Genomic DNA, 26,168 nt, shown 5'->3' on the forward strand with positions numbered 1-26,168 from the left:
GCTGTCTCATAGAGTCATTAGTTTCTACTTGCCCAGTTTTAAATTTTATCAAATTGTTTTCTCAGTTAACTTTTGCATCTCCTTTTCCCTCTGTCCAATTGTTCCTTTTAAGGAGTTATTTTCTCCAGTTAGTTTTTGTACTTCCTTTTCCATTTGTTCAGTTTTCCTTTTTATGGAGATGTTCTCATCGGTGAATTCTTTTTTCATACTTTTAAAATCATTGCCAGTTTCTCTTCTGTTTCCTTCTTCAGCTGTTCCAGGAGAGCTCTTTGTGCATGTGAACAGTTCATGGTAGTTTCTGAAGTTTCAGATGGAATTACAGTCTCAGTACTGACCTCTTTTGTATTCTTCTTTTGGTTCCTGTCCCCATAGAAAGTTTCTATGATTTTTTCACCCTTGTTTTGCTTTTTCTTTCTTGTGATGATGATTTCTGTTGTGGGTTCTGGTTTTTTCAGTTAGAAGCTGCAGAATTTGGTGTTGAGCTGACTGGTGTAAAAAAGCTAAGGGCAGATACCTTTTTATGTTTTTGTTTTGTGTTTCTCCTATAAGCCCTGGGCTAGCTTGTTAAGTGTGGGGTAGAGGTGGTCTGGTCCCAGGAGATCTCCTCAGCTGAGCTGAGGCAAAGGCAAGCTCAGGGGTTGGTAATCTTGGCTGCCCTATTGTCTCCCCATTTCCCCTGGAGTGCTGAGATACACCTGGGTCCTAAGGAGAGTTTCCACCCCTCCTGGAGCTCCTCTCCTAGCACTGAGGCTCACCTAGGTCCTAGTGTGAGTTTCCGAGCTCCTCATCTAGCGCTGAGGCTCACATGGGTCTGAATGTGAGTTTCCACCTCCCCTGAAGCTCCTCTCCTTGTGCTGAGGCACACCTGAGTCCTAGTGAGAGTTTCTACCACCCTGGGGCCCCTCTCCTTCTGGTTAGCCTCTGCCACAGTAAGAGGAATCCCCCTTAGTTATTTTCCTAGCCTCAGGTGTTATGATACTGTTTGCCCCTTTGCTGTGCCCACTGATCTGGGACTTTTCTGAGGAAATATTTTATGGTTCTTTCAAGGTCAATAAAGGAGGAGGCAATCACTCTGCTATTTTAGTTCCTGGATGTTCTAATAGGTGACTTACAGACATTTGATCTGCGGGCTCAAAGTCTCAGGAGCTGCTGCTGCGATATCTGGGGTTCAGCGGCTGTCACTTGCTTGGCTCCGCTGGTCTCTCACCCTGGGCTGCCACCCCACTGTTCTGCCTGCTTCTGTGTCAGGCCTTCCCAGGGCCCTCCTGCTTTCCTGTGCTGGACACGCTGTGCACTGTGGGCTCGCCCTCGTGGAACAAATCCTTCCCATCGACCTTCTAGTCTGACCTGGGGTGTGAATCTGCCACAGTCTGTCTCCTGTGGGATTCTGCACCTCCAAAATTTGGGCAAATTCTCTTTTCAGATGTATCTGAAGGAGTTTGTCTAAATGCTTAGTTGAGTCCTTGTTCTCACTCCACCATCTTAGCTCTGCCCCCTGGCCTCATTGTTCAGATGCCCCAAATCCAAAGTTCTTGAGAGAGACTTTGAGAGTGCCCTTGTATTGTTTCTTCTGGCCACCATGTGATCGCCTGCCCCATGCAAGTTCTCCATAAAATAGTCTTTTTGGCAAGAGTACATTTTGCATCTGGACAACATGGCCAGCCCATCGTAGTGAAATGGTATGGGTGATGTCTTTTGATTCATGCATAAATTGGATTTAAGTGAGGCAGAGCTGCACGAAGTCATCAACCTCACTTTCTGCTCCAGTGTCATCATAGTCCAGTGGCAGGACAGAGTCAAGATGACTGACAATGGCCCAGGATGCAGTGGATGACACTGGTGTCCCTGGTGTCTAACCAAGCACTCTCTGGAGCATAGTTGGAATACTTGGCAGTTCAGCTCGAGCAAGGACTTCAGTGTATGGTACCTTATCCATCCAGGTGATCCTCAGAATTTTCCTAAGGAAGTTGAAATGGATGCTATTCAGTTTAATGGCATCGTACTGGTAGACTGTCCATGTTTCACAAGCATATAGCAATGAGGTCAGCACAATAGCTCTGTAGATCTTCAGTTTGGTAGTCAGTCTAATACCTCTTCTCTCCCAAACTTTTCTTTGAAGCCGCCCAAACACTGAGCTAGCTCTGGTAATGTGCACATCAACCTCATTGTCAATGTGTACATCCCTGGAAAGAACAATACCAAGGTAAGTGAACTTATCCACAACATTCAAAACATCTCCATTTGTTGTAACTGATGGTTCCACATATGGATGGTGTGGTGGATGATGGAGCACCTGCTTGGTGTTAATTATTAGGCCAAACTTAGCACAGACAATAGAGAATTAATCCACACTTTATTGCATATCAGCTTTAGAGACTGCATTGAGTGCACAGTCATCTGGAAACAGAAAATCACGCACCAACACTCCCTCAAGTTTGGTCTTGGCTTGTAGCCTTTTCAAATTGAAGAACTTGCCATCGGTACAGTAATTGACCTTGATGCCATGTTCATCCTCATTGAAAGCATTTGTCAACAATCTATTCCCTTTACCCTTACAGAGATGGACAATGGAAGCATCCTTGAACTCCTGGGGGATAATCTCCTTTGTCACTCTCACATCTTGTCTGTCTCTTCTCCTTACTATCACATAATCTATTAGATGCCAGTGTTTACTGCAAGGGTGCATCCATGAAGTTATATTCTGTTTAGGTAAGCAGAAGATGGGGTTGGTGATGAGAAGGTCATGTGATATGCAAGTCTTCAGCAGTAAATGACCACTGCTGTTGCTGTTTACAACTCCATTCCTCCCAAGGATGCCCTGCCAAGTCTGGTAGTCTGAGTCTACTCTAGCATTAAAGTCACCCAGAATGATAAACTTGTCCTCTTTTGGCGCATTGATGATAAGGGTCTGTAGTTCTTCATAAAATTTTTCTTTGACTTCATCAGGGTTTGTCATGGTGGGAGCAGAAGCACTGATGATGTTGGCATGGTGTTTTCCTGCAAGTGGCAATCTCAATGTCATGAGCCTGTCATTTACTCCTTTTGGCAGTCATACCAGCTTGCTGATTAGATGAGTTTTGATTGCAAAACCCACACCAGCTTCCCAACACTCCCCTTCACTGCACCCAATCTAGAAAAAGATGTATCCAGCTCCAACTTGAGCAAGCTGACCTTCATTTGCCCACCTTGTTTCTCTCAGGGCTGCTATTTGGATGTGATACCTGTTGAGTTCTCTTGCAACAAGAGCAGTTCTTTTTTCTGGTCTACTGAATTTTGTGTTGTCTATTAGTGTGTGCATGTTCCATGCGCCAATGGTGAGTGGAATCACCTTTGTAGATGTTTTGTACATTTTTTTATGTTTCAACCACATAGTGGGATTCCCTGCCTGCCACGGTAACCAGGTCAGGGTTGGGTAAGCAGACAATGGTTAGGGCACCTTTTCTAGCCTGCTTCCTCACACCAGGAGGTGAGCAGTGTGATCCTGAAAAGGCTGCTAAGACACCCAGTGGGCTCCCAAGTCCCACTGCTGGTTCCAGTAAGAAATGATCCTATGGCCTGGGCCACCTGTGTGCAGGGTTGTGATTACAGCTCCTGGTGTATGCACACCTGCTGCTTCATCACTTGCTTCTCACCACAGGACTTTGAGTCATAATAGTGAAATGGTATGGGTGATGCCTTTTGATTCATGCATAAATTGGATTTAAGTGAGGCAGAATTGCACAAAGTCACCAGCCTCACTTTCTCCTCTAGTGTCATCATAGTCCAGTGGCAGGGCACAGTCAAGATGACTGGCAATGGCTCAGGATACAGTGGATGACATTGGTGTCTTCGGTGTCTAACCAAGCTCTAAGCGCTCCACGTTGCCTGCTTCAGCTGCCTTCATGGCTTTTGAAGCATATTGTTCTCATCCACCCATTCCACCAGAGGAAGTCTTCATATGCTTGGGGTAGACACCCCCCCTAACTCACCAATGGGTTTGAGACCCCTTGGTTACCCTCAGCCTGGTTTGGCCTGTCTGCTGAAATAGTTTCCTGGGGTGTGGCCACTGTGCGTGCTGCAGCTTCTTAGAGCCACAGGTGAGAGTTAGGTAGAACAGGTGGACACCAAAGGTGGAAAGAGGCCAGAAAAGCACTCAGCAGCCATCACACCAAAGATATTGGTCTTCACGGAATACACACTACACCCACATTAGTCATACTCTAAAGAACTAAGGGGAGGAACCACAAGAAAGAAGAAACAAAAGAAAAGGAGAACAAATAGTCTGCTTCCATCTGCATTCAGACTCCTAACCTTCTTTCTGTGGGAGTGGATGGCATTTTCTATTGTGAGTCTTTTGGAGTTGTGGTATTGCTGAGAAGAGCTAAGTCTGTCAAGGTCAGTCATCACACAATGTGGCTGTTACTGTGTGCAATGGTTTCCTGGTTCTGCTCATTCCACTTAGCATCTGTTCATATAAGCTTTTCCAGTTTTTTCTGAAGTCTACCTGCTCATCATTTCTCATATCACAATAGTATTCCATTTATATGTGACAACTTGTTCAGCCATTGCCTAACTGATGGACATCCCCTCAGTATCCAATTGTTTGCCATGAAAAAAGAGCTACTATATATATTTTTGTGTATATGGGTCCTTTTCCCATTTTTATGCTCTCATTAGGATACAGATCTAGATGTTGTGTTGTTTGATCAAAGTCTATGCAATTCTATAGGCCTTTGAGCATAGTGCCAAATTACTCTCCAGAATAGTTGGATCAGTTCCCAACCTCAACAACAATGCATTAGTGTTCCAACTTCTCCACATCATTTCCAATAGTTATCATTTTCTTGTTTTGTCAAGTTAGCCAATCTGATAGGTGTGATGTGGTACCTCTGAGTCATTTGGATTTGCATTTCTCTAATCAGTCTTAATTTAGAGCATTTTTTATGACTATAGATAGCTTTGTTTTCTTCCTCTGAAAACTGCCTGTTTTTATCCTTTGACCATTTATCATTTGGACAATAACTTGTGTTCCTATAAATTTCACTCTGTTCTGTAAACAATTAGAAATGAGGCCTTTATCATAGACACTGGCTATAAAAATTATTTCTTAACTTTCTGCTTCCCTTCTAATCTTGGTTGCATTGGCTTTGTTTCTGTAAAGACTTTACAATTTAATGTAATCAAAACTGTCAATTTTGCATTTCATAATGTTCTCCCTATCTTGGTTGGTCACAATTTCTTCCCTTCTCCATTGATCTGGCAGGTAAACTATTCCTTGTTCTCAGTATCAGTCTTTATATCTAAATCATATACTTATTTTGACTTTATCTTGGTATAGCGTGTAAGATATTGCTTTATGCCTAGTTTCTGACGCACTATTTTCCAGTTTTCCCAGCAGTTTTTGTTAAATAGTAAGTTCTTTTCCTAGAAGCTGGAGTTTTGGGGATTTTCAAATAGTAGATTACTATAGTCATTAACTACTGCTGATTCACCACTATTTCTTAGTCAGTACCAATGCCCTTGTGCTTTCCCAGTCACCAATGGAGTGAAATAAGGCAGTGTGCTTGCTCTCATGCTTTTTAGCATTATGTTTTCAGCCATGTTGTCAAATGCTTTCCATGAGGATGAACATAGCATCAAGGTCAGCTACTGCACTGGTGACAGATTCTTCATTTTAAAAAGGCCACAAGCCAAGACCAAAGTGGAGTGAGTGTTTGGTGCATGCTTTTCTGTTTGCAGATGATTGTGCACTCAATGCAGCCTCTGAAGCTGAGATGCAACAAAGTAAGGATCAATTCTCTGCTGCCTGTGCTAATTTTGGCCTAAAAATTAATACCAAGAAAATACAAGTACTTCAACAGCCACCACTACACCATCCATATGTAGAAACATCAGTTACAGCAAATGGAGGAGTTTTCAGTGCTGTGGATAAGTTTACTTACCTTGGTAGTGTACTTTCCAGGGATGTACACATTGACAGTGATGTTGACACATGCAAGCCAGAGCTAGCTCAGTATTTGGGAGGCTCCAAAGGAAACTATGGGAGAAAAGAGGTATTAGACTGCCTACCAAACTGTAGGTCTACAGAGCCATTGAGCTGACCTCATTTTTATATGCTTGTAAAACGTGGACAGTCTACCAGGGCCATGCCAGGAAACTGAATCTCTTCCATTTAAACTGTCTTAGGAAGATTCTGAGGATCATCTGGCAAGATAAGGTCTTGGACACTGATATGCAAAGTAGAGCTAAACTGCCACACATTCACTCTCTGCTCAGATAACAAAACTCCAGTGGGCTGACTGGTTTTGTTCAGATGCAAAACATGTGCTTGCCTATTTTATGGAGAACTCACACAGGGCAAGCATTCACCTGGTGGTCAGAAGAAGTGATACAAGGACTCTCTCAAGGCCTCTCTCAAGAACTTTGAGTTTGATTGTGCCACATGGGAGACACTGGCACAGAACTGCTCACCATGGTGTGCCCACATCAGAGAAGGTGCTGTGCTCTATGAGCAAAGCAGAATTGAAACAGCTCAGAGGGAGTGCAGGATGCACAAATTTAGAATATCCACCCCCAATGTTCACAGACTATTTATGCTCAACCTGGGGTAGAGATTCTGAACTCATTTTGTTTGATCACCCTCAGTCAGACACATTGAAACTTGACTTTACCATAGTGATGTTATTTTGTTCCTCTTCAGAGAGAGAAAGACAGCAACCACTAAGTAGTTTTGGCAGTTGCTGCTTTCAAATACAATTTAAGATCTGGCAGGTCAAGGCCACTTTCCCTTGCATTTCTTTTCATTAATTCCCTTGATATTCTGGAGCTTTTGTTGCTCCAGTTGAATTTTGTTGTTGTTTTTTGCTAGCTGTATAAAATAATTTTTTAGTATTTTGATTGATATGATAGCACTGAACAAATAAATTAATTTAGGTAGAATTGTCATTTTTATTATATTATTGGCTCAACCAAACCATGAGCAACTGCTATTTTTCAAATTATTTGGATCTGACTTCATTTGCGTGAAAGGTGTTTTGTAATTTGTTGCGTATTGTTCCCGGGTTTGTTTTGTGAGGTAGATTCCCAAAATTTTTATGTCTACAATAACTTTAAGTGGAATTTCTCTTTCTATCACTTGTTGTTGGGCTTTGTTAGTTTTACATAAAAATATTGATGATTTCTATTGATTTATTTTGTATCCTGCAACTTTGCTAAAATTGTTTATTTTTTGTTTTGTTTTGTTTTTTATTTTTTCCATAACACCAGCTCCTAGTTTTATTTATTAGTTCAAAGTTTTCTTAATTTCAGGGTTATTAACCTCTCTTTTGCTTTTCAGAATCATTATTTTGGTATTTAGTCGGGGATTTTTAATTTGGTCTTTTCCTAACATTTTTAGTTGCATGCCCAATTCATTGATCTCTTCTTTCTCTATTTTATTCATATAAGCATTTGGAGATATAAAACTTCCCCTGAGAACTGCTTTTGTTGCATCCCATAAATTTTGGTTTGTTGTCTCCTTATTTTTATTTTCTTAGAAGTAGTTATTGATTGTTTCTATGATTTGTTATTTAACCATTCATTCTTTAGGATTAGGTTATTTATTTTCCAAATCATTTTTAGTCTTATGTTTCTGTGGCCCTTTATTACATGTAATTTTTATGGCATCATGATCTGAAAAGGATGCATTTATTATTTCTGCCTTTCTTCATTGGATTGTGCAATTTTTATGCCCTAGGATGTGGTCAATTTTTGTGTAGGTGTCATGTACCACTGAGAAAAAGATATATTCCTTTCTATCTCTATCCATTTTTTCCCAGAAATCAAACATACCTACCTTTTGTAACATTCTAGTCAGCTCTTTAGCTTCTTTCTTGTTTATTTTTTGTTAGATTTGTCCAGTTCTGAGAGGGGGGAGGTTGAGGGTGCCCACTAGTATAGTTTTGTTATCTATCTCTTCCTTTAACTCCCTTAACTTTTCCTTTAAGATTTTGGATGCTTTAGCACTTGTGCATATATATTTAGTAATGTTATTACTCCATTACCTTTAGCAGAATGTGTTTTCCTTCCTTATCTATTTTTATTTCATCTATCTTGTCTTCTGCTTTTTCTGAGGTTAGGATTGCTCTCTCTGCTTATTTTTTTTTTTTTTTACTGCAAATGAAGCATAATATATTCTGCTCCAGTATTTTACCTTTAGTCTTTGTGTATCCTTCTGCTTCAAATGTGTTTCTTTTAAAAAACATATTGTAGGATTATGGTTCTTAATCCACTCTGCTATTTTATCAGGAAGGACCCTGTCTTACATGGGAGGGTTTACTGCACAGGTTCCTTGATCTGCTTTTCTAAAAGGAAAGCAACTTTTGAGGGGGCAATAATCTACTTTAATCAAGCACATATATCATTCACTTTGTTTAGGGGGAAAAGTCAGCACCCCGAAATTTAGGGATAATAGAAACAGAAATTATAAGAAAAAATTGCAAACAGAAAGACCAACAGACAGGGATTCCAACTATCTGACCATACATACATAGTTACCAGAGAGAGAAGCACCATCATCTGAAGTTTTAAAGCCGGGGTGGGGGGCTCCTTAACAACTACCCAGAATCTCATCTAGCCAAACAAACACATTCATTGAGTAAATCCCAAAACAAAACCTCATCTCAGAGACAGAGAGAGAGAGAGAGAGAGAGAGTGTGTGTGTGTGTGTGTGTGTGTATGTGTGGATGTGTGTGTGTGTATGTGTATAGATGCACATACCTATACTTTTCAGAGCCAGAGGGCATCACAACCCTTGAGAACCAGGACCTCATTAGAAATTAAGAAAAGGTGTGGGCCTTCCTACTAAAAAAATCTCCCCCAATCAAACTTCCCTTAATGAGCAGGCCCATTAACAGGTAGGGAAGATTTTTAATTCCCATAATTAGCATTGCAGCTCTCTGCTTCTGTTTTATGGGACAGTTCATTTCATTTATTTTCACAGTTTCGATTACTCTCTGTGTTTTTCTCTCCATCCTTTTTCCCACATTTATGCTTTTCTCCCTCCTTTCTCCCTTTCCCTGCTCACTAGAGTTTTGCTTTAGATCAGCACCTCCCTCAGTCTTCTCTCCCTTTTATCGGCTGCCTTCCTTTTCTTCCCCTTTACCCTGACTACTTCTTCTCTCTCTTCTATCTACCCTCTCTCTTTTCTTTCCCCTTTCTCCTCTTACTTTCTGTAAGGGTAAGTTAGATTTCTGTGTCTAACTGATTATATCATTCTGTCTTTGAGCCAAATCTGATGAGAGTAACGTTCAAATAATGCTCATCTCCCTCCCTTCTTTTTCTCTACAGTAGTAGACTTTTGTGCCTTTTCATGTGATGTAATTTACCCTTGTCTGCCTCCTTCTTTCCTCTTCTCCCAGGACAATGCCTTTACACCACTTCATTGGATTTGTTTTCATCACATAAAATCAACTTATACCCACAACCTCTGTCTTTGTATAATACTTTGAAATAGTGTATTAACACTGCAGTTCTCAAGGATTACAAATGTTATCTTCCCTTGTTGGAATGTAAATAGTTTGCCCTTATTGGGCAACCATGTTGTTGGTTTTTTTCTTTCCCATTTACCTTTTTATGTCTTCAGTCTTGTATTTGAAGCTCAGATTTTCTATTGAGCCCTGATCTTTTCATCATGAATGTTTGGAAATCCCCTGTTTCATGGAATATCCATCTCCTCCCCTGAAAGATTATGCTCAGTTTCACTGAGTAGTTGATCCTTTGTTATAATCTAAACTCTTTTACCTAAGCAAATACCATATTCCATGCCCTCCAATGTTTTAATATAGAAACTGCAAGGTCCTATGTAAATCCTGACTGTGGTTCCATGATTTTTTAAATTGTTTCTTTCTGGCTGTTTGCAGTATTTTCTTTTTGACCCAGTAATTTTGAAATTTGGCTACAATAGTTCATGATGTTTTCAATTTGGGGTCTCTTTCAGGAGTTGATGGGACAATTCTTTCAATGATTATTTTACCTGCTGGTTCTAGGACCTTGAAGCAGTTATCCTTGATGACTTTGAGAGAGATGCTGTCCAGTCTTTTTTTGTGATCATGGTTTTTAGGTAGACCAATAATTTTAAATTGTCTCTCCTGGATCTGTTTTCCAGGTCAGTTGTTTTTACCAATGAGTTAGTTTACATTTTCTTCTATTTTTTTCTTTCTTTTGTTTCTGTTTGACTGATTCTTGATAACTCATGGTGTCATTAGCTTCCACTTGCCCAATTCTGGTTTTTAAAAAATTATTTTCTTCTAGATCTTTTACTTTCTTTTCCATTTGGCACATTATACTTTTTAAGGAGTTCTCTTCAGTGAGTTTTTGTGCCTCTTTTTCCATTTGATCAATTCTGCTTTTTGAAGACTTGTTTTCTACAATTTTTGTCCTTTCTTTTCCACTCTCTTGACTCTCTTTTGTATACCTCTCATTTGTTTTGCCAATTTTTCTTCTTCCTCTCTTACTTGACTTTTCATATCTTTCTTGAGCTCTTCTTAGAAGGGTTTCTGGGCTTCAGACCAGTTCATATAACCCTTTGAGATTTTGAATGTGTGTGTATTGACAATGTTGTCCTCTTCTGAATTTCTGCCTTCATCTTCCCTGTCCCCATAGTAAGAATTTATGGCCGTTTTCTATTTCAGTGTTTTCCTCATGGTGTTTACCTCATTCCTGGCTTGTAGAGTTGAGCTCTCCTGCTGGAAGGCAAGGAGCACTGACACAAGTTTCTTGTGCTCAGATCCTGGAACCTGGCCACTGGCGTTGTGTGCTGGGTCCTCAAGTATATATATCCCAGCTGGCAGCTGGAGGCTATAAGGGTCTCGTAGCTTACCTGGTGCAGACTTGGGATCAGCAACATTGGAGCTCTTGGGGTGGGGATGGGGAGTCTGGCCCTTGGGGGATTCCTGCTCACCCAGGTCTTGTACTTGAATGTTTGGTTGCTGGAGGATGTCTGCCAGCCTGGAGCTGTACCTTCTGGAGTTATATTGAAGCATCAGGACATTTGACTGCGGCACACATGTTGGGTTTTTCAGCTTGTGTCTACCAGTTCCCCTGCCTGTGCTGAGGTACTCAGGGGGTCCTGGAGTTGGTGCTTATCTGCTCTACCATCCTAGGCTTAGGAATTCCCCCTGGTTTGCTGAGGTGGGGCTTGATGCTGGATTGCTGGGTCACCTCCTGTCCTGTACTGCTCCCCCTTCCCTAGAGCAAGAGGGACTTTTCCCAATAATCGGTGAAGCTATCTGGACTACAAAACTGCTGAACCCCATCTCTCCACTGTCTCAGCACTTCCAGGGATTTTTCTGGGATGATATTGTCTGGGCTTTCAGAGGTCAATAAGAGCCATCTTGGCTCTGAGAAGCAGATGTCTAGGCTCTTCTTTTTTTATTGTGGCTTTTCAGAAGTCCACTAATTTTTAAACAATCCCTCCTGGATCTTTTTTCCAGATCAATTCTTTTTCCAAAGCAATTTTTCACATTGTGTTGTACTTCTTCTTTTTCATTTTGTTTGATTGTGTTTTGATGTCTCACGGAATCAGGAGCTTCCCTGTCATTTTGGGAAAGGCTGAATGGGTCATGATGTGTGGTTGTTATGGAATACTACTGTGTTATAAGAAATGATGAGCTCAGTGGTCTTAGAAATGCCCAGAAAGACTTTCACGAAGTGATGAAGATCAAAGTGCACATGTAGGGTAAGGGTTAGGGTTAGAGTTGGAAGTATTTATTATAAGGCTTGGGATTATTGTTTTCATAACCAATTTGAGTGAAGAAGTCAATTTGACTGTTATAAATACACTAATTACAAATAAAGGACATATTAAAGAGAAATGCTTTCTGCAAGCAGAGAAACAAATGATGAATAGAATTATGTAGAGAACACTTTTACATACATATGCCTATTTGTGGCTAATGGCCAAACCAGGGAAGGGTGGAGCAAGGAGAAGAAGAAAGAAAGAAATTGACATGATAACTTTCTTGTATATTTTGTATATATTGTATATTTTGAGAGCTGGAAGTTGTCCATGGCAGATTTCCACTTCCATGAGCATTCATCTTTTTTATTGTACTCTTGGAAATGTGTGTTTTGCTCCCTGATTGAAAGTAAAATAAATTATTTTAAAAAAGGTATAACAGTTCCTAATCCTAAAGCATTCATAATGTAGTAGAGGAGATAACATGCAAATAATTTTGGACATATGTGATATATGTTTAATTTATACTATTGGCATGTGTGCATATACATATATGTGTATACACACATATGTTTGGGCATGTATTGTATACATGTTATATAGGGCTTCCTCTTCCTCTGGACTATAAATTTACTACTTTGACCTCTATATGCTTTAGGTTTAAGTAAATCTTCCTATAACTCCATTCAATATGAAAGGAAATAAATTCTAGAATTTACCATGCTTATGCACATAAGAGATTTGAAAAAATAAATTAATTTTTGGAGAATAATATAATCATTAGTTCTGCTAAGGAAGATGTTTCCTGTCACCACTTTTCCCTACAGATCCACCTTCCTCACACATGGAACACAAACTTCCTCTCCGATTCAACAGGAGACTCATTTTAGGAGACAATATTTCTCAGCTTTTATCATAGTGATCACATAAAAAGCTTTTCTCAAAATTCAACTGGGCTCTTCATGACCTTGGTTTTAAGAGTTAACTCTGATTCTCTTGCAGGGCATGATGGCTTTTCAGCAAATCCATTCTCTGCATTTCAGTTTTGTTCTGTAAATCACTGAGGGCAGGAGTATTAAAATCTGGAATTTCCTTCAACTCTCCATTCTATGACTTTTAATGATTTAGGGGCTGGTGACATTCAAGGATGTGGCTGTGGACTTCACCCAGGAGGAGTGGGGCCTGTTGGACCATGCTCAGAAGGAGCTGTACAGGGTGGTCATGCTTGAGAATGCCCAGAACCTGCTCTCCCTGGGTAAGGACACTTCCTTTGGTAACACAGAGTCATCCATGAAAAGGATGTCTTCATTCCCTGATGTGCAGGGTTTGGAGCATTTATCAGTTATTAGAGAGAACAGTGTTGATCTCCTGTCCTGCTGCCTGGTGTTTCCTCTAGAAAAACTTTGCTTTCTAGGACAGGAACCTGAGGGTTCCTTGTTGCTCCTGAAGCTTCCCACCTCTAGCTAGCTTCAAATTAGTGTGGAAGGACCAGAGACACAGAACCAATCTCAGGGTCATTCGGTCTCACTTCCACCTCGACAGGAATTGTGTCTGCCAGTTCTCTGAAAGCTACTCAGGTGGCTTCTCCTTATAAGCCCATCCTCTCTGGGATGGGTCTAGGATCTGGAATATTCTCTTTTTAAACAGGCATCAGTTATGGCTACTAATTGTCCCCCCTTTAGCAAGTTTGTCCTGAATGCTCCTTCCTGTTGCTCTCAAATTCCAGCAGAGGTGGTGGGAAAGGAAGGGAAGAAGCATTTATTTTCACCTACTGTATGTTAGTTGCTGGGCCCAGGGCTTTCTTTACAATATCATGTCACTTCATCATCACAGCAACCTTCCAGGTGGGTGATATTATTCTTCCCATTTGACAGTTGAGGAAACTGTGGCAAATGGAGGTTAAGAGAGTTATCCTGTGATACACAGCTAGTAACTGTCTGAGGTAGATTTAGACTCTGGCACACCTCACTCTAGGCCCAGGGCTCTCTCCACTGCACCATCAGCTGCCTCTCATTTCTAGAGAAAGGAAAGTATACCATGAGTTCATCCTTCCATGAAGAAGATTCACCAAGACCAAATTTTGTGATACCAACCTGGTTCCATGTTCTTCTCCCTCACCTCTCTTCAAAGCTCAGAAAAGAAATGCTTAGACTGTCCTGGACCAAATAGGGTCTATCAAGTTTGCTAGCAGGAGAATCTCACCTGAAAAGGCAAAAACACTCCAAATGAAGAGTACACAACTTTTCTATAGGTCTCATGGAGTGAGGAATAGTTTAGGAGGAGAATGTTTTTACACTTTTTACTGGTTGATGAAGGTCCCTGTTACTGGGGCTTGAGGCTGGTTTTGCACAATAAATCTTTTTAGCCAGTTTGGCAGTTAGGAGTTTCTGCCAGAATGAAACTCAGAACAGGCTGTACAACAGGATGATGTGGCACATTCTGCTTGGGATTTCTTGCATTGCAAGCACTAATGGGTGAGTACAGACTCATATGTGAACGTTATGGAGTGAATCACAAAATGTAGCAAATCTATGTCTGAATGCCTTTCCCTAAAGAGAACTGAATGCTAAGTTTCTCTCTATTCTCATTCCTGACTCCCCATGCCCAGGACTTCCAGTTCCCAGAAAAGATGTGATCTCTTATTTTGAGCAAAGGGAAGCACCATGGATGCTGGAGCAAGAAGGTCTGAGGAGCTGCTCTCCAGGTGAGTGAGGTGAAAGCAGGTATATGGGAGCTGGAGTTACAAGAGGCTGCTGTGTGTCATGGTGAAGCAGGTGCTCAGTATGGGGACAGGAAGACCTCACTTGGAATTCTTTTTTTCAGATGTTTCCCAGTAGTGGCTTTCTGAATCCATCACAGAATTAATGAGGTTCACTTTTCCCGTGTGTGAAATGAGGGATTTGTTCTCCATGGCTTTTCATCTTCCTTCTAAGAATAAACCTATGATCCCCAAAAAAGTCATTCTTTGGTATTTGGGGGCATGAAATTCCCCTGAAAGTATAAAGAGGTTAGGGTCTTCTATCTGAGCTCTTCCCTAGACTTTTTTTTCAAGTCAACAAACCTCTAAGAGCCTACTCTGTTGCAGACCCTGTAGAAAGTGCCAAGCACATAAAGCAATGTCATGAATGTCTCCTGCTCCTATGGAACTTTAGGTCTGTGTTCCCAGTTGGATTTTATTCTTCTGTACAGTGTCAGGCATTGGTCTGTGCCTAGTTTCCACCACACTTTCATCCAGTTTGCCCAGCAAGTGAGTTCTTATCCCAGAAGCTAGGGTCCTTGGGTTTATCAAACAGTAGGCTACTATATTCATAGTCTACTTTCTCTTGAGTACCTAGCATATTCCACTTGTCTACCCTTGTGTTTCTTACCCAGTACCAAGCTGTTTTGATAAATGCTGCTTTATACTACAATTTGAGATGTGGTAGTACTAGCCCACCTTCTCTAGCATTTCTTTTCATTAGTCTCCTTGATATTCTGGACCTTTTGTCCTTCCAGATGAATTTTGATAGTATTTTTTTCCAGTTCTAGAAAATAATCATCTGATAGTTTAATTAGTATAGCACTAAATAAGTAAATTAATTTATATAAAATTGTCATTTTTGTTATATTGGTTCGGCCTACCCATAAGCAGCTGATGTCTTTCCACTTACTTAGATCTGACTTTATTTGTGTGAAAAGTGTCTTGTAGTTGTGTTTATATGGTCCTTGGGTTTGATTTGACAGGTAAACTTCCAAATATTTTATAGTGTCTACCCCGGTTTTAAATGGGATTTCTCTTTCTATCTCTTGCTGTTGGGTTTTGTTACTAATATATAGAAAGGCAGAAGATTTGTGTGGGTTTATTTTGTAACCTGCAACTTTGCCAAAGTTGTTTACTGTCTCAAGTGGTTTTTTATTTGAATCTCTGGGATTTTCTAAGTATATCATCATATCATCTGCAAAGAGTGATAACTTCGTTTCTTCTTTGCCTATTCTAATTCCTTCAATTTCTTTATCTTGTCTAATTGCTACAGCTAACATTTCTAGTACCATATTGAATAATAGTGGTGATAATGGACATCCTTGTTTCACCCCTGACCTTATTGGAAATGCATCTAGCTTATCTTCATTGCATATAATGCTTGGTGAAGATTTTGGGTAGATATTGCTCATTATTCTGTGTAAAGTTACCTTTATTCCTGTGCTCTCCAATGTTTTTAATAGGAATGGGAGTTGTATTTTGTCAAAAGCTTTTTCTGCATCTATTGAGATAATCATGTGGTTTCTCTTAGTTTTTGGTTGATATGATCAATAATGCTAACAGTTTTCCTAATATTGAGCCAGCCCTACATTCCTGGTGTGAATTCTACCTGATCATAATGTATTAGTCTCATGATAACTTGCTGTATTCCTTTCACTAAAATCTTATTTAAAATTTTTGCATTTATATTTATTAGAGAAATTTCTCTATAATATTCTTTCTCTTTTTTGTTTCTTCTTGGTTTAGGTATGAAAATCATATTTATGTCATGGAAAGACTTTGGGAGTACTCCTTCTTCCCCAATTTTCAAAAATAGTCTATATAGTATTGGAATTAACTGTTCTTTAAATGTCTGATAGAATTCACTTGTGAATCTATCTGGCCCTGGAGATTTTTTCCTAGGGAGTTCATTGATGGTTTGTTCAATTTCTTTTTCTGAAATCGGGTTGTGCAAGTTTTCAACTTCCTCTTCTGTTAATCTGGGCAATTTGTATTTTTTAAAATATTCATCCATCTCGTTTAGATTATTGAATTTGTGGGCATAAAGTTGGGCAAAGTAGTTTCTAATTATTATTTTAATTCTTCCTCATTGGAGGTGAGTTCACCCCTTTCATTTTTAATATTAGTTATTTGATTTTCTTCTTTCTTTTTTTTAATCAAATTGACCAAAGGCTTATCAATTTTTTCATAAAACCAACTATTTGTTTTATTTATTAATTCAATTGTTTTCTTAATTTCAATTTTATTAATCTCTCCTTTGGTTTTCAGTATTTCTAATTTGGTATTTACTTGGGGATTTTCAATTTGTTTTTTTCTAGCTTTTTCAGCTGCATGCCTAAGTCATTGATCTCCTCTTTCTCTATTTTATTTATGTAAGCATTCAAAGATATAAAACTTCCCCTGAGAACTGCTTTTGCAGATCCCATAAGATTTGGTAGGTTGTCTCATTATTGTCATTCTCTTGAATGAAATTGTTGATTGTTTCTATGATTTCTTCTTTAACCCATTCCTTCTTTAGGATTAGATTATCGGTTTCCAATTGATTTTTGGTTTATCTTTCCATGGCCTTTTACTACATGTAATTTTTATTGCATTATGATCTGAGAAGGATGCATTGATTATCTCTGCCTTTCTGCACTGGACTGTGAGATTTTTATGCCCTAGTACATGGTCAATTTTTGTAAATGTTCCATGTACTGCTGAGAAACAGGTATATTCCTTTCTATTCCCATTTAGCTTTCTCCAAAGATCTATCATATCTACCTTATCCAGAGTTTTATTTACCTCCTTAACCTGTTTCTTGTTTATTTTGAGGTTAGATTTATCAAGTTCAGAGAGGGAGAGGTTGAGGTCCCCCACTTGTATAGTTTTGCTGTCAATTAGTTCCTTCAACTCCCCCAACCTCTCCTCTAAGAATCTGGATGCTATACCACTTGGAGCATACATGTTTAGTAGTGATATTGCTTCATTGTCTATGGTGCCTTTTAGCAGGATATAGTTTCCATCCTTATTCCTTTTGATTAGATCTATTTCTGCTTTTGCTTTGTCTGAGATTAGGATTGCTACTCCTGCCTTTCTTACATCAGCTGAAGCACAATATATTCTGCTCCATCCTTTGACCTTTATCCTGTGTGTATCCCCCCATTTCAAATGTGTTTCTTGTAAGCAGCATATTGTTGGATTATGACTTTTAATCCATTCTGCTATCTGTCTCCGTTTTATGGGAGAATTCATTCCATTCACATTCACTGTTATGATTACAATCTGTGTATTTCCCTCCATCCTCTTTCCCACCATTTGTGCTTTTAGCTCTCCCGTCTCCCTTCCCCTCCTCAATAGTATTCACTTTTCACCACCTCCTCCTGTAGCCTTCCCCTCCTTCTTTTAGCCCCCCTCCCTTTTACTCCCCTTTACTCTTATTGCTTCTTCCCTCTCTTTTAGCCTCCTTCCCCTTTCTTCCTCCTTCTCCTCCTACTGCCTATAGAGCTAGTTAGGATTTTCTACTTATGTTTATTGTTCCCTCCTTTAAACAAATCGAATGAGAGTACCTCTCAAACAATGCTCATCTCCCTCCCCTCTTTCCCTCTACTATAATTTTGTACTTCTTCCTGTGATGTAATTTGTCATTTTCTGCTTCCTCCTTTTCGCATCTCCTATTACAATCCCTTCTCATACTTAAATCATATTTTTAACATCACATCATTTACTTTATACCCGTTCCCTCTATGTGTATCCCTTTTGTCATAATAGCTGCACAATTCTCAAGATTAACAGGTATCATCTTCCCTTGTAGGGAGGTAAGCAGTTTGCCTTAATTGAGTAACAAGTTTTTGTTTTTGTTTTCCCCCCGTTTACCTTTTTATGATTCTCTTGAGACCTGCATTTGAAGATTGAAATGTCCATTGAGTTCTGGTGTTTTGGTCAGGAAGCTCTGGAAATCCCTTATTTCATTGAATGACTTTCTCCTTGCCTGAAATGTTATGCTGAACTTTGCTGGGTAATTGATCCTTGGTTGTAGTCCCAACTCCTTTGCCTTATGGAATATTGGGTTCCAATTCTTTTGATCTTTTAATGGAGAAGCTGCAAGGTCCTGTGTGATCCTTACTGTATCTCCTTGATATTTGAATTGTTTCTTTCTGGCTTCTTGTAGTATTTTTTCCTTCACTTGATAGCTCTGGAATTTGGCAATGATATTTTTGGGGGTTTTGAGTTTGGGATCCCTTTTGGGAGGGGAACGGTGGATTCTTTCAATGACTATTTTGCCCTCTGAATCTAGCACTTCTGGGCAGTTTTCCTTGATGATTTCCTGGAAGATATTGTCCAGACTCTTTTCTTCATCATGGGTTTCTGGCAGGTCAATAATTCTTAAATTTTCTCTCCTGGATATATTTTCCAGGTCATTTGTTTTTCCAATTAAATATTTTACCTTTTCTTCTATCTTTTCATTCTTTAGATTTTGTTTGACCGATTCTCTCTGTCTCATTGAGTCATTAGTTTCTACTTGCCCAATTCTAATCTTTATCAGATTGTTTTCTTCACTTAACTTCTGCATCTCTTTCCATCTGACCAATTTTTCCTTTTAGGAGCTATTTTATGCAATTAATTTTTGTGCTTCCTTTTCCATTTGACCAATTTTCCCAATTAGGTTTTGGGTTTCCTTTTCCGTTTGATCAAATGTTCCTTTTAGGGAGTTATTTTCTCCAGGTAATTTTTGAACTTCCTTTTCCATTTGTTCAATTTTCCTTTTCAAAGAGATGTTCTCATCAGTGAATTCTTTTTTTATAATTTTGAAATCTTTGGCCAGTTTTTCTTCTATTTCCTTCTTCAGCTGTTCCAGGAGGGCTGCTTGTGCTTGCGAGCAGTTCATAGTCCCTTCTGAAGTTTCAGATGGAAATACAGTCTCAGCTCTGACCTCTTTGGTGTTTGTGTTTTGGTCCTTATCCCCATAGAAAGATTCTATGGTTTTTTCTCCCTTCTGCTTTGTCTTGTTCATGATTTTGATTGAGTGATGTGGCTTCTGATTCTTTCAGTCGGAAGCTGCAGAACACTGTGTTGAGCTGATGTGTGAAAAAGCTAAAAGCAGGTTTTTGTTTTGTGTTTCCCCAATCAACCCTGGGGTTGGCTTGTTAAGTGTGGGGGAGGAGTGGTCTGGTCACAGGAGATCTCCTTAGCTGAACTGAGGCAAAGGCAAGCTCATGGGATGGTGATCCCAGCTGCCCTATTGTCTTCCCTTTTCCCCTGGAGGGCTGAGGCACGCCTAGATGCTAATGCGTGTTCCCACCCCTTCTGGGGCTCCTCTCCTAGTGCTGAGGCTTGCCTGGGTCCTAGTGAGAGTTTTCTCTGCCCTGGGTCCTCTGTCCTTCCAGTTTGCCTCCACCACAGTAGGAAGAATCCCCCTTAGTTATTTTCCTAGCCTCAGGTGTTATGAGACTATTGGCCCCTTCTGCTGTTCCCGCTGATCCAGGATTTTTCTGGGGAAATATTTTATGGTTCTTTCATGGTCATGAAGGTGGTAGGAGAGAGCATTTACTGATCATTCCACCATCCTGGCTCCTGGAAGTTCAAGTAGGTGACTTACCGAAGTTTAACCTTTGGGCTGAAGGTCTCAGGAGCTGCTGCACTGATATCTGGTGCTCAGTGGCTCTCACTGTCTCAGTTTGGATTGTGTCCCACTTCACCAGTTCCACCCACCTGTTCCGCCCACCACTCTCAGGTTTCCTGGGTCCCTTCCTCTCTGCTGCACTGACCTCACTGTGCTGTGTGCTGGGGGCTTACTCCCGTGGAACAGATCCTTCCTGTGGACCTTCCAGTCTAACCTGGGCTCTGAATCCATCACAATCTTTCTCCCACTGGATTCCGCACCTCCAAAATTTAGTCAGATTTTCCTTTCAGAGGTATCTCAAGGAGTTTGTCCAAGAGCTTAGGTGAGTCATTGCTCTCACTCCACCATCTTGGCTCCACCCCCCACATAGTGGCAATTTATATTTTTTAAAATACTCATCCATCTCATTTAGATTGTCAAATTTATGGGCATGAAGTTGGGCAAAGTAATTTCTAATTATTGTTTTAATTTCCTCCTCATTGGAGGTGAGTTCAGTCCTTTCGTTTTTGATATTGGTAATTTGATTTTCTTCTTTCTTTTTTTAAATCAAATTGACCAAAGGTTTATCAATTTTATTAGTTTTTTTCATGAAACCAGCTATTAGTTCAGTAGTTTTCTTAATTTCAATTTCATTGATTTCTCCTTTGGTTTTCAGTATATCTAATTTGGTATTTCCTTGAGGATTTTCTTTCTTTCTTTTTTTTTGGTTTTATTTATTTTTTTATCAATTTATTTAACTTTTAACATTCATTTTCACTAAATTTTGGGTTCCAAATTTTCTCCCCATTTCTCCCCTCTCCCCACCCCAAAAAACCGAGCATTCTGATTGTCCCTATCACCAATCTGCCCTCTCTTCTATCATCCCTCCCTTCCTTTGTCCCCATCTTCTCTTTTGTCCTGTAGGGCCAGATAACTTTCTATACCCCTTTCCTGTATTTCTTATTTCCTAGTAGCAAGAACAGTACTTGACATTTGATCCTAAAACTTTGAGTTCCAACTTCTCTTCATCCCTCCCTCCCCACCCATTCCTTTTGGAAGGCAAGCAATTCAATATGGTTTACTGGGGTGTGGCCACTGCACATACTGCAGCTTCTTGGAGACACAGGTGAGAGTTGGGTGGAACAGATGGACACAAAAGGTGGAAAGTGCCCTGAAAAGGGCTTGGCAGACATCACACCAAAGGTACTGGTCCTCCCTGAACAAACCCTACACTCATTTAATCCTATTAAACACTCTTGATAGATAAAGGCAAGATTCATTCAGAGGCACTTGATTATGCCAAAGAAAAACAGTAAAAGATCCTATTTTACTTGCCATTACAGTGTTGTTATTTTTTTCAGATGGGGAGATCAGACTGGAAATGAAGCAAATTACTGAAGAGCTAAGCCTTTCTGTGGAAGAGACTCACAAGCAAAGATTCATGAGTGATGAACCTTCTGACTTCAGTTGGAGAGAAGACTACACAATACCTGAGAGTATCCACACTGCAGAGAAACATGACTATAAACAACGTGGAAAGAGTTTTTCCAAGAGGAGATATCTTACTGCACCTCAGAAAATACACAGTGGAGAGAAACCATGTGCATGTAAACAATGTGAAAATTCTTTTAAAAAGAGGCCTCATCTTATTGTACATCAGAAAACCCAGACTGCCGAGAAACCTTATAAATGTCATCAATGTGGAAAGACATTTACCTGGAAGAATGATCTTATTCAACATCAGGAGACCCACACTGGAGAGAAACCTTATGAGTGTAATCAATGTGGAAAGACTTTCAAAAGTAGAAGGTCTGTTCGTAAACATCAGAAGATCCACACTAGAGAGAAACTTTATGAATGTAAGCAATGTGGAAAGACTTATATATGGAAGGACAGTCTTGTTCAACATGAGAGAATCCACATTGGAGAAAAACCTTATGAATGCAATCATTGTGGAAAGACTTTTACATGGAAGGGGGGTCTTGTTAAACATGAAAGAATTCACACTGGAGAGAAACCTTATGACTGTAATCAATGTGGAAAGGCTTTTAAACAGAAGGGTCTGCTTACTGTTCATCAAAGAGCCCACACTGGAGAGAAACCCTATGAATGTAGCCAATGTGGAAAGGCTTTTACACGGAAGGGTGGTCTTGTTGAACATGAGAGAATCCACACTGGAGAGAAACCTTATAAATGTAATCAATGTGGAAAGGCTTTTACATACAGGGCTTCACTTATTGTACATCAGAGATCCCACACTGGAGAGAAACCCTATGACTGTAATCAATGTGGAAAGGCTTTTAGAAAAAGGACATCTCTTACTGGACATCAGAAAATTCATACTAGAGAGAAACTTTATGACTATGGTCAATGTGGAAAGACTTTCACAGGTCGAAAGAATACTGGTGAAAATCAGAGCATGCACACTGGAGAGAAACCATATAAATGTAGCCAATGTGGAAAGACTTTTACTTGGAAGAATGGTCTTATTCAACATCAGAGGATCCACACTGGAGAGAAACCTTATGAATGTAGTCATTGTGGAAAGACTTTCACAAGTAGAAGGAATGTTTGTGAACATCAGAGGATCCACACTGGAGAGAAACCTTATGACTGTAATCAATGTGGAAAGAGTTTTACATGGAAGAACAGTCTTGTTAAACATCGAAGAGTCCACACTGGAGAGAAACCTTATGAATGCAATCATTGTGGAAAGACTTTTACACGGAAGTTTGGTCTTGTTGAACACAAGAGAATCCACACTGGAGAGAAACCTTTTGAATGTAATCATTGTGGAAAGACTTTTACAAAGAAGGGCAATCTTGTTGATCATGAAAGAATTCACACTGGAGAGAAATCTTATGACTGTGATCAATGTGGAAAGGCTTTTAGAATAAAGACAACTCTTACTGCACATCAGAGAATCCATACTAGAGAGAAACATTATGACTATAATCAATGTGGAAAGGCTTTCACATGTCAAAAAAATATTGGTGAAAATCAGAGCATCCACACTGGAGAGAAACCATATAAATGTAGCCAATGTGGAAAGAATTTTGCTTGGAAGAATGGTCTTATTCAACATCGAAGGATCCACACTGCAGAGAAATGTTACGAATGTAATCATTGTGGAAAGATTTTCAGAGATAGAAAGTCTGTTCGTAGACATGAGAAGATTCACACTGGAGAGAAACCTTATGAATGCAATCATTGTGGAAAGACTTTTACATGGAAGGGCGGTCTTGTTAAACATGAAAGAATTCACACTGGAGAGAAACCTTATGACTGTAATCAGTGTGGAAAGGCTTTTAAACAGAAGGGTCTGCTTACTGTTCATCAAAGAGCCCACACTGGAGAGAAACTCTATGAATGTAGCCAATGTGGGAAGGCTTTTACACGGAAGGGTGGTCTTGTTGAACACAAGAGAATGCATACTGGAGAGAAACCTTTTGAATGTAATCATTGTGGAAAGGCTTTTACATACAGGGCTTCACTTACTGTACATCAGAGAACCCACACTGGAGAGAAACCTTTTGAATGTAATCATTGTGGAAAGACTTTTACATGGAAGGGCAGTTTTGTTAACCATAAAAGAATCCACACTGCAGAGAAACCTTAAGAATGTAATCATTGTGGTAAGGACTTCAGGCTAATGTCAGACTCTTGTTTACCATCAGAGAATTCATGGGAGATGTAGCAATTTTCTAATTGACCTGAATGAGGAAAGGCATTGAAATGGAATACAGAGCTTCTTTGCAAAATATTCACTCTACGTACAAGTCATCTACATACTCAGTGTCAGAAGGTTTTCAGCCAGAGGTCATCTCTTATCCTCTCATACAGGATTTATAATGAAAAGAAACCTTATGAATGTGCTGAGTGGTTACCTGCCTTTCTCTGGAACATGGAGGTCATGGGTGAAGGTTAAATTTCATGTCTGTCTAGAACAGAAAGGTGAGAGAAGGAAAACAACTCATGCCAACCTTCCAGGTTGCAAAACCAGAGCAGGAGGCAATAAGTTGATAATCTGCAGAATTATGGGAGACAATTTCTCTGGATGTTCTCAGAAATAGAATGTCTTCAGAATGAGGAAAAGATTCTGTGTCAATATTATGTCAAGTGGGGAGCAATCTGTGGTGAAGGGAAGAAATCAGATTTGTGTAATCAAGGACATTAAAATTGGGGCATTTTAGGGGAATGTTATGTTCCCCCAGAGGCCACCTCCATGCATGTATTCAGCCTTCATAGAGAGCGCTGCATATGACAGTCAAGAAACTTCTCAATAGCTTGAGATCTTTTCTGCCTCCTGATTTTGGTGCCCCAATAATCATGATGATGAGGCAGGGATTCCCCTGATGGACTTGTGGCAGAGCAGAACTATAGTGTCAACAAAGCAACCCCTTCTAGGCAGTAAGAGGCCTTGTAGCCTCTCCATACAAAGCTTCCCATGGTTGCTGCTGCTCTGCCAGCCTGAAAGGGAAAGCTAAAGGAACTCAGTCCCATATCTTTGGCATCTGGGCTGCTTGTCACCTGCTCTCTACAGATCAATGAAGGACTCAGGTCCTGAGGACAGCACCCTCATCAGAGTGATGGTTTCCAGTTCAGAGACCAATAGGTTGGACATGAGGGAGCATGTCAAGAGGCATTATGGGAAGTCTCTATATTCTCTCAGCAAGGAAACTCATAAGAGTCTTGCTTTGCCAGAAAAGGCAACCACTGACCACAAGAAAGGTTTCTAATGAAATTCATTGGAATGCTAATGAAGACATGAGCCCACTTCTTGTTTCCTTGTCATTGAATTGATGAGAAAATCTTCAGTTGGAAAGGCCTTCAGTGGCCACTTTGGTCAGCCTCGTTGCTGTAGAGGCATCCCTGAAAACATTTGTGCTAGAAGGCAGCCCATCATTAGGACACTGTTCATCATGTCAGGCTGAAATCTTTCTCTTGCAGCTTGTGCTCATACTTCTTTGAATGTAAAGGCACTGAAACAAGGAGGAAAAATAATTGGGAAGAGAACACTGGGAGAACATATTTTGGTGCTGATGTCATCCATAATTAGCTTGTTCTAGATATAACTCTGTGGGAACAGAAAGTAAGTGGAAATCAAAGATTGCTTATCTAATCAATAGCTTCTTGGGTGTACTGGATCCTTCCTTTCCACCTAGTCACCTACATGAAAGGCAATATGGTGGAGTGGAGAGAGCACTAGATTTGAAGTCAGGGGCCATGGGGTGAAATTCTTTTGGTTCTGTACCTCCAAGGCTTTGGAAAAGTAATTTAGCTTAGCTGGGTCTTGCTTCCCTCTTCTGATAACCTGAGGTTATTGGAGTAGGTCATCGCCAAAGTCTCTTCCACCTCCAGATCATTTGATCCTGTGGATCTGAGAAGCCAAAGGGAAGCTTAAAGATGAATCTGATACTTCACTGCTGCTTACTGCTGGAACCTGACCTTCAGATGAGGGCTAATGCTTTAAATGACTTCACTAAGCCTTCTGGGTATGACTGCTATTTGGAGAGAGAGAAACCTGGAGAGTCTTAAACATTATGAAGTTGCATGTCATTCCTCACTGAGCAGCTCTTTCTGCGCAACCAGTCAAATAAATTTCTTGTCATATGTATTCAGGTACAAAGTATCTTTCATTATGATGCTTTTAAAAATGTAAAGGTTCAGCTCTGAGGTTCAACCTTACATCCATCAAATTGGCAGAGATGACAAAAGATGAACATAGTGTTAGGGGACTACAGAATTAGAAGCACAGTAACACAAGGTATATACTTGCAAATTGGTCTGACTGTTCTGTAAAGTCGTTTGGAACTATGATTTATTAAAAGGTGATCAAATTCCCATATTGTGTAAGACAGACCCCTCCCCCCCGCCCCCCTGCAAGGCATAAACTCTCAGGAGGTCAGAGAAAGGTTCTATCTACACTGAGGTCTTCATTGCAGTGCTTTTATTGATTGCAAAAAAAATGAAGTAGATGCAAAAGAGAAACAAAATATGTACTAATCCTTTGGAGAATGTCTCAACCAGTTGTGGTACATGAATACATTGAAATATTATTTTGCTGTAAGAAAGTGTAGAGAGTAAGAATTTGGAGAAAGGGGAATATGTAAATGAAGTGACACAGATTGAAGTAAGCACAACCAAGAAAA

General features: G+C 39.9%; 1 protein-coding gene across 1 annotated transcript in view; it reads left to right on the top strand.

Moving 5' to 3' along the window:
- Positions 1-25,633, top strand: part of LOC140502731 (uncharacterized) — a 41,316-nt gene extending 15,683 nt beyond the window's left edge. Inside the window, exons 4-6 of the mRNA XM_072606671.1 lie at positions 12,824-12,950; positions 14,304-14,399; positions 21,378-25,633. Of these exons, the coding sequence (XP_072462772.1) occupies positions 12,824-12,950; positions 14,304-14,399; positions 21,378-23,635 (2,481 nt within the window). The 3' untranslated portion in view covers positions 23,636-25,633. The remainder of the gene's footprint in view (positions 1-12,823; positions 12,951-14,303; positions 14,400-21,377) is intronic.
- The last annotated feature ends 535 nt before the right edge of the window (positions 25,634-26,168 follow it).

The sequence above is a fragment of the Notamacropus eugenii genome, chromosome 4 (assembly GCF_028372415.1).
Source record: "Notamacropus eugenii isolate mMacEug1 chromosome 4, mMacEug1.pri_v2, whole genome shotgun sequence".
Classification (NCBI taxonomy): Eukaryota; Metazoa; Chordata; class Mammalia; order Diprotodontia; family Macropodidae; genus Notamacropus; species Notamacropus eugenii.